Below are 12,255 nucleotides of genomic sequence, written 5' to 3'. Positions count from 1 at the left end.
ACCTCAACCCAAAACCTAATCCTAAACCTCATATGTTTTTGCCATGTTACTGAAAGTCTGTTGAGTGTTTGTTTCATGTAAACAGGACAGGTCAAAATAAAGTGTCACCGAAACTGTACATTAAAATTAGCAAACAAATGCCATTTATAATGTTTTCCCTATAGAGGATGTGTTAACTTATTTCAACTGTTTAGTTATTTTGCTGCAGCCATTTCCTGTTTTGCGCAGCTCAACGACTTTTTGTAACACATCATTGCTGTATTCTTGAGTCTTTCTCATAGTGATGGATGACTATGAGAATTTGGCCTTTGTGTCACCTCAAATATATACCTCAGTGAAACTGGAAGACATCACTGACCATTTAAATGTTCCTAAGTGTTCGTTTTTTAAAACATACCACTTGAAACATGTAATATGAATGTAAATATACTTCAGTTAGATTTCACTTAGGGGTGCCAACAATTGTGGCACAGATACATTTGAGAAAAACATTGATTTGATGATGGGATTTAGTTGTTTTATATGAGTATACTTCAAATAAAGGTGAGATTCTTTTAGCATCTATTTCTGTATGCAAACATAAAACCCTGATCTTTTGGAAGCGTTAACTCCATGTTTGGTATTTGATCTGACAGTTACATTATGGGCAGCCAGTTATCTTTCAGCATGTTTCAATTCTTGGTTTACCAGTGACGTAACTCAGCATCCAACTGCATTTTAGTCTATTATTATGTTATCCAGTGATTTTTGTACCATCCCTTCTGAGCTACATCAATAGGCTTTTAAAATGTACCAGAGAACTCTTCAGATTCAGGTTCAGAGATATTCAGTCTCCTGCTTTGAACTTTTTCGCTTTTTTATATAACTTTTTTCTGTTATTGTTTGATTTTTTGGCTTTCTTCCACTCCGTAATGCTGATCAGCAATTATTGTAGAAGCTGGACTTCATGCACCAATTCCTGCACCAATCTTACATAGTGCACCTTAACACAACATTTAAATATCATTTTTATTTACAACCCATTTCCAGAAAGTTGGGATGCTGTGCAAAATGTAAATAAAAACAAAATGCAATGACGAGCAAATCATTTAAAGCCTATATTTAATTGAAAGTAGTACAAAGACAACAAATCAGATGTTGAAACTGAGAAATTTTAACGTTTTTTTGAAAAATATTTGCCCATGTTTTGGCAACATATGCTGCCATCCAGAAGACGTCTTTTTCAGAAAACCTTGCTTATTTCAGCAAGACGATGCCAAACCACATTCTGCATGTATTACAACAGCATTGCTCCGTATTAAAAGAGTCCAGGTGCTAAACTGGCCTGTTTGTAGTCCAGACCTATTACCACAGATATTTTATCTTTTATAACCATATATTCTATGTGTTTACTGTACTGTGGCAGGTTGTATTGGAATAAGCATAATCAACATTTTACCCAACATTTTTTAAACTTTTGGTCAGTTCTTTTCGATTCATTTAGATCAGTTTAAGCTGGATTTGTCATGTCTCTAGTCATGTTAAGCATGAATCATCATTTTATTTCAAAGACTAAAAAATCTTGTTTTTTTATCATCTTTAATGAAAATATAATAACTTTTATCTCTCCAAAATGTCTTGTGAATTTTGATTATGTATAGTTGGGGTTGGTTTGGGGGTGGTGGTGAAATGCCCCCCAACCCCTACCTATAATTGATAGTCATTGATAGATAAAGCTCAGCTAGTTCAGAGACCCCCCCTGCTTCTTTTGAAAATACATCAGGGTATGGAACTAAAATGCACTATGATTTCCAGTTTACCCTGATTTCAAAGCTAAAGAGACGCCCCAGTGAAAAATCCTTGGCACCTTCACACAGAACAGGAAAGACAGTTATCCTATAAACATAGTATATTGAGGGCAGTTTCGTTTATTTGAAAGTGTGCTTTCAGAGTTCTACAGAGCGCAAGGCGGTTAATAATGCATAGAACATATAGTTTTCTTTGGTGAAGTCGACAGACAAATGTATGACCTTGATGTGATGAAGCATTGAAGTGACATTCCAGAAAAATGGCTTGATTAGCCATGAACTGGATGTCCAAGGCAAGTTGTCATGTGACTGATAAAAAAGCAGAATTCCAGCATTGGTTCAATACAAAATATAAGTGAATTTTCACTTTCTCATTACATTTAAGGTAATTCACTTACAATTACTTCCTTTTTATTCAATGAGCATTAGGTTTTCCTATAAAAGTGTTGTCCTTGAGGTAGACTGGGCACTTCATTAACCTCATACAATCCCAGGCTTATGACGTACTTATTACATACTTATTATTCAGTAACTCCAGTGCAAACTGGCCCTGGCCATTTAAGGGGTTAAGTACACTTTTTTGCATCCACACTCACTGTCCATTTTATCAGCTCCACTTAGCATTGCGCTGGTATGAGTGGATCAGACACAGCAGTGCTGCTGGAGTTTTTAAACACCAGTTTCAAAGTTTTAAAGTTGGACTGCGAATAGTCCAACAACCAAATAGTCCACGCCCCACCTATATGGAAAGTGGAGGAGCTGATAAAATGGACAGTGAGTGTAGATGCAAGGAAGTGTATTTAATGAAATGGCTGGCCAGTGCATACATTCACTTAGCCTGTCTGTTTATGACCAGTTTGTATTAGCCATCCTCTAGCCCATTATCAGTGGTCACAGAGCTGATCTTGGCTGGAAATATTTTGTGAGGTGGACCACTTTCAGCCTAGGTCTGACACTGACATGTACAAAACCCCAGTGACACAGCTGTGCCGGAGACACTGTAATTGTATGGTAATCAAGCAAAGAATCTGCTGGTGTTCTGAGAACAATGGATTCCAGAGTCCATACCTCAACATTATTAACTGTGTTTGGATTACTTTAATCATGAGAAGCAGAAAATGCAACAAATTGAACTTTGAAGACTGTTTGGAGGATGGAAGCTGCAATAAGGGTAAAGAGTGGACACACCAAATACTGAAAATGTTGATATTATTTTTAGCAGTCGTGGGCTGGAGGTTAGGGAACCAGCCTTGTGACTGGAAGGTCGCGGGTTCGATCCCCTTAGCTGACAGTACATGACTGAAGCGCCTTTGAGTAAGGCACCTAACCCCCAACTGCTCCCCGGGCGCCGTGGACAGTGCTGCCCACCGCTCCGGGCAAGTGTGCCCCCTAGTGTGTGTGTTCACTAGTGTGCATGTATGTGAGTGTTTCACTGCACAGATTAAATGCAGAGGTCTAATTCCAATGTGTTCAAACACAGTTGGCTAAAAGGTTCAATTCAATCTGTCTAATTTTCTGTTAAATATAAATTTTCTCCTTTTTTTCTGTCATTGAAAAATGAATGGCTTGTACTAAATGGTGGATTTCAGTGCAAATTAAGTAAATAAAGAGTTGTCTCACAGTTTTGAGCATTACTGTATGTTATTAAATATAGGTTTGATATATCATCCAATTGCACTACTCTTTATGATCTTTTATTCATATTTTTTTTTTTATACAGGTACAATTCCAGTATGACTGTGCATCTCTAACTTTTTATGAAAGATTAATGCAATGAAAAATGCACACTTCTTGAAAATGGCAGTTTATTGACATTAAAAATACAAAAATTGTGTACAGTTCATCTATGCTTTTCTCATATACATTTCACTCATGAGTGAGGCACGCTGAGAGGAAAACCTTTCTGAATCTCCCATCATGACGCTGTGGATCCAGGGCAGGTAGGCCGAGATCTTCATGTAAACAGCTTTCTCCTCCACGCTGCACGCCTTGTCGAATGAAAGGATGCCAGCAGCATAAACTCTGTTGGTTTTGCTTTCAAGGAAGGCGAGAGCTCCTCCTGCATCTCCAAAGCAAACATTCTCCAGTAAATTGCTGGGCCCTGTGCAGAACATGTTCTCGTCCACGGTTGGAACATTTTTTGCGACCGTAGGTGAGTGCTCCCCCTGGCACTTCACCACAGGCAGAGAGAGGAACTTCAGTATTTCAGCAGGAGTGAAAAGCACGCCCCAGCCCCATCCAGCAATGATGCCCCTCTCTCCCGCTTTCTCAGCCAGGTCCTCTCCGCGCTCGGGCAGAGGGATGGGGAAGACTTTGTCGCTGAAGGTCACTGGCTTCTTCAGCTGGATCAGGGCGAGGTCGTTGTCCCAGTCTGAGGTGTTCTGGAAGCCTGGGTGTAGGAATACCTGTAAGGGATGAAAAGAAGACATTTTGAAACAATTTAAAGCTTCATTTCCATGTAAATTGTCGGATGAAAAGCCATTCAAAAGTCATTCATTATTTTTGAAAAGCCAAGGGCAACATTTTCATGCAAATGGATGAAAAATCACACACACACATTATTTCACCACTGAATTATTTTAGTAAAACAGATGAGACCAGAGTTTGGTGAAAAAAAGCAGAATTTTTAAAAATCACTTAGAACTGTATGTGAAATTTGAACACCTCCCAGTCAGTTTACATGTTGTGTTAAGTTTCTAAGGGAAAATAAGTTAAACATCCTCAAACATGACATTTTTTCTGCAAATGTTAGCACAAACGTCCTATTTGCAGTACTGTGTAAAGCCTTAAGGCACCTAAACACAATGTTAAGAAACAATTCACACTCTGCAGTGTGTTTTTTTTACCTGAAAAATCACCCAATCATAAAAATAGATGCAAAAACATAAGTAATAAGAATTTCTCATCTTCAAAAAGTAGTTCATATCTTGTGAGCTACTTTGAAGAATAAGTTTGGTTCCAGATTTTTCCTGGAAGCCCCCATCCATCAACACAATGTTAAAGAGGAATGCCACCAATTTTTAAAAACATCAACATAAGTCAATGGTTATGGTGTAAACAAAGTCATCTAGAGTGGTTTGGTGTGAAATGCTCCGTTCCAGAGAAACTTGCAGATTCAGATTTGTTTACAGTGGTGCTGATAGTAACCAGACGTTAAACCAGAGTTTAATGCCTCTAAAAGCTCCCTCACAAAAAGTTATTACGTGAAATGGTTATGAATATGCTGCCTGATGTCTGAGACATGGTTTTCTCATAAATGTGTGTTAAAGTTTCAGCCTAAATCATCTTGTTTATTTTAATCCATTCATGGTGGAGGGGTACATGCAGAGCGTTGTGAGGCAAAATAGTCCCCAAAGAAAATGTGCACCATGCTTTTATGATTGGTGATAGTGATTTCTAAGGCTTAATTGGTATATATGTGTATTACCTTCTCCACCTCCACTTCAGTAGAGGGACCAGCATCAGCACTTCGGATGATCCCAAGGTAGACTTTTGGGATTAGGGGCTCTTTTCCCTTAGTGTGTTCTCGAGTCTTCCTCACGAAGAGGTTTCTGCCTGCAGTTAGAATCCACTGGGGTGCGATCAGAGCTCCTCCAGCGAAGCCACCATCCAGAATATTCTTGCTGAGGTACACCATGGCCTGCCAGGGAACGTGGGTGGTGGCCAGAGCGCCTCCAACCATACGCCTGTCTCTGTGCACTGCACAATGGATTGAATTAATGTCATTAATGGTCAGTGAGTGCAAATACATGTGACAGTTCATACTGTGAGCAAGGAAGGAAGACTTATGACGACTACAAAATGAATTATTGGAAAATTAGACAATCTCACAAACTTCCTTTTCCTCTACTGGTAACAATTTGAAGTCTTCTTGATGTTTGTGGTAATAGCACTCCACTTAACAAGATTGATCTGCCTGGCTCTGACTTTGTCAGTTGGGCACTGGGTAATTTGAGGGCAGCTCATGGGCCTCCCACGTGAAATGCTGAAAGCACAACTTCACTCGCAAACAGACTTCCAAGCCAGATTGAATATGGGAAATATTCTGATTAATGAATCCTTCATTATACTATACTATAAAACATGTGATAGTGTTAGCATAACCATGCTAATGCATACTAAACCATCACCGTAAACTAAATAAGAAAGTTTCAAATACAATAAGAAAGTATTCTTGCTGAATGTCCACTTTCCAAACCAAAATACATGAAATCTATGAGAAACTCTCAATAATGTTGCTTCATTATGAAATACTCATTTCTGACCCTTCAAAACAGTGTTAGCACAACCATGTTAGTGCATGCTATCATTACCAAAGACCGGGTAAGCTTCTTCTGTCTGAACACATGATCAAACTAGGGATAGGAGGATAAGCAGTATTCAAAAATCATTCAATTACAACAAAACACATTAATGTTATCTTTCACATCAGAGTTCATGGTTGACTGTTTCAGTTCAGGCTACCTAGTAGCATCTGTAACACAGTGCTAACTGACTAAAACATTCTGTAGTACAAAGGAAAATGTAGAAGCTTATAGAATACATTTGAAACATTTTTTTACTTTTTTAACAGCTTATTAAGAAGGAAGGTTAAGCAACAGAAACTGCTCCAGATGAGTTAATGCTAAGGCTAACACTGGCACTAGTCAGTCAATGTATATGCTGAGCACTTGTTGTCTTTTACACAAGGCTATTCAGCAAACTTTAATGAAATAATATAAAGAATAGCCTGTGCATGGGTGCGTCTTTACACAAAGTGAGTGCTGTACTTGGTTTATCAAGCTAGCTGTCAGCAGCTAAGCAAAGCTAATTAGTAAGTTCACTCATCTTAACAGTTTTCTGTAATGTGATCATTAGACATTGTATTAAGAGATACAAAGTCAAAGTTTAGCAGCAAAATTCTGCCTGTTAAGAGTTTTGAGCTGTTAATGTGGTCTTACACCATTTAATCTGAAAGGTTTCAGGAATGAACTGCATTATGTGTTCCTCAGTAACACTTTTCCTCCATTTCTTAGCTTAATAATTCTGGCTAATTTACTGGCATCATCGTTCTCACTGCTGGTTTGTTCTAAGGGGTTCTGTCATAATTTTTCCTTCGCTTACAGAGGAAGGAAAGCTTAGAGATGATTGCGACTGGCTGAGAGGCATTTTGCTAATGCATACTGAATCATCATCTGAACCAAACTAAGAAAGTCTGGTAGAGTTTTACTGAAACTCTAAATGAAATCTTCATCATATACACATGGCTGGCCTTCAAAGATAAAATGCCAAGTATTATCTTGACCATGCTAACACATTATTTAAGGCCAAACAAGATTCTTCTTTAACTTGTCAGAGCAGCCACTGTGACCTTTATGAGAATGACTAGTCAGCGTGATCCTGTGAAATTGCATTTTTTATTTTTCTGCAGAAAGAAAGTGCTGGTAGGTATGGAAATGCTGAACTGAAAATGGATTAACTTCACCTTTGGCTTTCATGATATTTGCTATTCCTTTGCCTGAGTCTGGATTGATTTCTGACACTGCGCAACTCTTGGAGGCTTCTCATTAAACTGATACTGAGGCAGAAACAATGGAAAACCTCAAAGGCCGGGGCATACAGGGAACAGCTCAAGACGTGCAGAACCTTCTACCAGTGATCCTTCATCTAACCCCAAACAGTTTTTTCCTTTGTATTTACACTTTTCACAGCCATGGCCTTCCAGGGAATTGCAGCGGGACATCACTCGTGAACATTGCTTCCTGGGGGCTATTTGTTACCTGGAAAGTTCTCTTTGATCCTGTCCACTGAAAGAGCCTCTGATAGACAGATGATTAGGCCCAAGAGGAATACTGTTGCAGATAGCCTGTGGAGAACAAGAACACATTAGCAGTCCACCTACCAGATCTTGAAGAAAGCACAACAGTAACATACTCTGGTTTATTTAAGGCCAGTGCTTTTCTCTGTGCTGTAATATCTATTGTTTGTGTGGAGCTCACAGGAGTTAATCTGCAATGTTTTTTGAATGATTCAAAGTTTCTTTTCACTAATGGAAAGGTTGCAAAGTAGACGATGACCCTGACTGACCTCTAATGAGGTAATTTTTTCAGTTTTGGTCTTAAAAACATTTTACATAGCCTCCTTAATACTATCTTAAAGTTTCTAGCTACACAGAGTGATAAATACGTATTGTGTATATTGGTAAATACAATCTATTTACAATTTGCAGTACCAAGAATTGGTGCGCCATTATAGTTATTTGTAGTTCTTATAAAAAATCATCATCTCTCTGAGATGAGTGAGCGCATTGAAGAAGCTACACTGCACAAGACCTCTCTGGTGGGAGAACATTTGCAAAAGAACATTTTGGAATGTCATTTGTGCTTCAGACCCCTTCCAAGAGGAGATGAATCTGATGATTGCGAGTGCATTGAAACAGCTTTCATACAAAACTCAGTCAAAACTTGGTGAACAACATATCTTCCAGGGATCTAGGTGAATTATATATTGTCATCATATCTTAGTTAAATCACAATAGCATTTATTTTGCATTTGAGACCTAAACATAATACATAAAGACGTATGATGTGGTCTGAAAAACACTGATCTGAAATCTTTAGGGAAAGATCCAACACTTTTAAATGATTATTTCCAACTTTCACTCAGTAATGATATTTATTTCAATTGTAACATAAGTCTTATAGAGTGTAGCTTGAAATTAATATAATTAAGATTCTTTTCCAAGTAATTATGGATCATTTCTGATGGTCCTTGTATCATAACATGTTCATATTATGCAAAAAGCCATTTTCAAATGGTTTCAAAATAAGAAAATCTTAAAAGTGGAGCTATGAAGTTTTGATCAGACAGCAGTTCCTGACTGAAGGGTTTATTGTAGTATTGTCACTACCCTATGAGCACAGTAAGATAAAGAAGAACAGTGGGAACTTACCACCTCATGATGGAACTTTTCTTCTGGCCAAAGGTTCTTGTTGTGTTGTGGAAGAGGGCAGAACTTGATGCTCGAGCCTGCAGCTTTATATATTTATACCTAACTCACCCCCTCTGTTCCCGAAAATCACAGGCTGTAGACGCCCAAGTTTCACAATCAGGGAAGCTCCAGGCTGGTACAGCCTGGTCTTTGGGCCTGATCCACTTTGGGGAAATGAGCCAACAAGCAGCCTCGGAGAGCGAGCGTGTCAGTTACCACTCACAAAGGCACGTAGCTGTGTATGTGTGTGTGTGTGTACTAGGTTTATGCCATGTATACACTCATGTTGTGGGGACCTTCCTTCCTTGTAGGGACCAGCTTGTGGTAAATCATAAAATTTTAAGGTGAAGCCTTGTTTTAAGGTTAGAGTTAGGGTTAGGGTTAAAGTAGCAGTATTTATGGTTAAGGTCTGGGTAAGTCTCCAGGTAATGAGTGGAAGTCTATGTCATGTCCCCACAATCCACAGAAACAAACGTGTGTGTGTGTGTGTTTGCGTGTGTGTTATGTTTGTGCAGGCTCCCCATGGCTCAATCAATCTCAGCTAGTGGCACAAAGAGCACTCAAAGTACACAAGCACCAGGGTTGAGTAATGGCCTCATTGTGAAAAATGCATAACAGTCGCCTGCACAATATGCCTTAAATTTCGAGCATGCATAATGGTAGCAAGCACAATGTGGCCTAATTTTTGATGTTTCAAGGAACAGACAATGATACAAATGATTTAGTGCACTTCAGTGAAAATTTGGTGGTGTATATTCTATGTTAAGACTTTCCAGAAAGATGCAAAATTTTGAACGTCCTCAGCCCAATTACATGTCTTATTGATTTGAAGTGAACACATCCTTCACAGGGAACACACTTAAATATGCTATTTGTCTGCAAATTCTATTTATTTGCTGAGTTTTGAGGGCCACAAACTTTAAGGGGCCTGACAGAGATTTTGAATAAATATTCCCTTAATTAGAAATCAAATAGATTAGATATTGTAATTAATAACCAAATAGGTAGTATTGGCTAACAGAGAATATTAATTCTCTCACAAAGGGTCGGCCTTAGACTGTCTGCATAGGAGATTCAAGACACTGGAAAGCCTCTTGGGATAAATGATATAAACACTGGAACACTGTTTGCGCAGTTGGGTCTCTCCAGACCCTGTGCCACCTAATGCTGAAATAAAGAAGAACCCTTCTCTAGCGTCTGGAGACTCTTTCCTTTTTGACATCTTTTGATAATTTAGCCGGTACTAAAAGGTTTCCTTTTTATTCATAATATTATGTTGGAGGCCTGGGGTTGAAGGGGACAGCCTTTGGTCCCGACAGGCCACATGAAGAAGTGATGCTTTGGTAAACCTATACAGTACTGTGCTAAACTAAGAGACCACCCTGTAATTTATTTAATTTTTAAGCAAAACAGCCATTACATGCAAGTTGTTAAAGGTGCTGTAGAATGCATTTGTTAAAGTTGGAACTGCCCCTCTCTTCAGTGTCAAACGCTGAATGAAGCCTGTTTGATATTGTCTAAGGTTTTAGAAACTGTCTGGAGTGAAATGTTCAGAGCACACTAACATCTTTAGATTTAAGTTGTCCAGGATCCTGTTAAATATGCGGGAGCTGAACTTGGCTTTTTTTTAGCGTTCCACCTTAAATGCTGCCGCAGTTACATTCTGGCGCTGTACAAGGTGTGGCTTTTAAGGTGGTATAGAACATTCTAATAAGAAGCCGGCAAATGGGAAGCTTAGTTCAGCCTTGGTTAAAGATGAACATCAATGATGCCTATTGACAGTTTGATTCCTTGGGAAGGGTATGAAAAAAAGCCCAACATCCCCTTTACAGCCCCAAACAGTACATTTCTGCACATAGTCTGCCATTTTCATTGCTGTTGCTCTGTTGTGATTGTGTCCTGTTGGGCTAGAACGTGGGCTGGTGTATGGTGTATAAATTTTGGGGGCATAAATATTATTAGTCAAGACCGTTACATAACACTTTGCTTGTTTTATCGTCCTTTTTTGCAAATACAGGATTTGTATCTGAAGGAGGAGACAACAGTGCTTGGGGTTCAGGGTATGTCAATTCTATGCACTAAACGTTTTCCTTTATGGCATCTTTAATTTTTCATTGCCAGAAAATCAAGCAAGAAACGTATACTTAACAGAAACTTCCACAAAAGCCTCCAATGCTAAGTATAGCATAGTATAGTAAAACCCACCAGTTACAGCTGCTCCCAAAGGAGTCACTGACGTTATGTTCCCATTGTGTTATTTTCAAAGACCCACGAACATTCATACAAGCAGCTACACATACACACCTCAGCTGCCTCACAGGTTTTTATGTGCATCTAAAATGGCTAAAGGAGATTTTTCCGAGGAGTACATTGTCTCTTATAATCTTAGAGACAATCTACTTGCATAATAAAGAGGGAAAGGAAGTCAAAGGAAAAGCAAGCAAGATAAAATAGGATTTCTAACAATGGACTTGGTAGACCACCAAAGCCATCATGTAAACAATACTTAAAGCTTTCATCTTTGAGAGAGAGGAGAAAAATCAAGCTCAGATCTGAGAACTTACTTCAGATCTGAAAACATCCACAGGTGTTTCTGTCCATCTGTCCACTGTGAGAAGACAACTCAACACTATGAGTCTGAAAGGATGTCAAGAAGCCCTTACTGAGAAAAAGAAATAGACAGTGTGCATTAGCGAAACTGGGCATCTGAGATGTGGAGAAAGGTTTTATGGAATTCTGAATCTAAATCTGGAATTGCAATAACATGTATCTTGAGAAAGTACAACCAATTTCTGAGACTGAACTTTGGAGGTGTGAAAATATCGCTGCAGATGTCTTCTGAAAAGAATAGAAGCAGGACTAAGAGTAAAGAGTGGAGATGTTTACTGTATTATTCCCAATGCTGAAAAAATGAATAATGTGTACTTAATAATGCCTGTTTTGACTGGAAATTAAATATATTTAAATTGTGGTTGTCAGGTGGTGGCTCACCATTCAGTCGTTCCACCATTTAGATCTCGATCACGAAGACCTGCATGAGCGTAATGAATAACTCCTGTAATACAATGAAATTGGCACCTTAATTACTGCATTCATTCATATCCTGCATTAAGGCATACATGGTAACTTTATGCATACTCGTGATGACTCATGATACATTACATGAATAAATTAATGGTGTCTCGTGCATAGCTTAATGTATTAATGGTATTCCATGTACTTTTATTGCGAAGTGTTTCCATTCTTGTGTAAACTAAAATGATTTAACAAAATATATAACTTAGTTTGGCAATGCTAAATATATTTTATGGATCTTTAGAAACACCTTGTTGTATGTTTTGCTAGTAAACAACTGAAGGTTTTGCAGCATACTACAGTTCATGTATAAGGCTAGAAATGTCCAGGTTTATTTAGAAGATAAATGGTGCAGAGTGAAGGCTGCAAATGCGCAACAAGATATTAGTCACAAACTCTGTGTCAGAGTGTCAACAACTACGA

General features: G+C 38.5%; 1 protein-coding gene across 1 annotated transcript; it reads right to left on the bottom strand.

Moving 5' to 3' along the window:
- Window positions 1–3,575: 3,575 nt before the first annotated feature.
- On the bottom strand, window positions 3,576–8,963 carry LOC118819204 (haptoglobin). Its single transcript, XM_036586895.1, has 4 exons — window positions 8,719–8,963; window positions 7,547–7,632; window positions 5,215–5,486; window positions 3,576–4,192 (listed from the first exon to the last, which is right to left on the bottom strand). The coding sequence occupies exons 1-4, from the start codon at window positions 8,724–8,726 to the stop codon at window positions 3,632–3,634; spliced, it is 927 nt and encodes a 308-aa protein (XP_036442788.1). The 5' UTR covers window positions 8,727–8,963; the 3' UTR covers window positions 3,576–3,631.
- Between the last annotated feature and the right edge of the window lie 3,292 nt (window positions 8,964–12,255).

Source organism: Colossoma macropomum, unplaced genomic scaffold, assembly GCF_904425465.1.
Source record: "Colossoma macropomum unplaced genomic scaffold, Colossoma_macropomum, whole genome shotgun sequence".
Classification (NCBI taxonomy): domain Eukaryota; kingdom Metazoa; phylum Chordata; class Actinopteri; order Characiformes; family Serrasalmidae; genus Colossoma; species Colossoma macropomum.
Note: the sequence above shows the minus strand (reverse complement) of the source record. Positions and strands in the feature narration are given on the sequence as shown.

Excerpts from the sequence above, each read along its gene's own strand:
- LOC118819204 (XM_036586895.1), bottom strand. Across the intron at positions 5,487-7,546 it reads GATCAAAGAGAACTTTCCAG|TGCACAGAGACAGGCGTATG; the intron begins GTAACAAATAGC and ends TCCATTGTGCAG. Across the intron at positions 4,193-5,214 it reads CTGAAGTGGAGGTGGAGAAG|GTATTCCTACACCCAGGCTT; the intron begins GTAATACACATA and ends CATCCCTTACAG.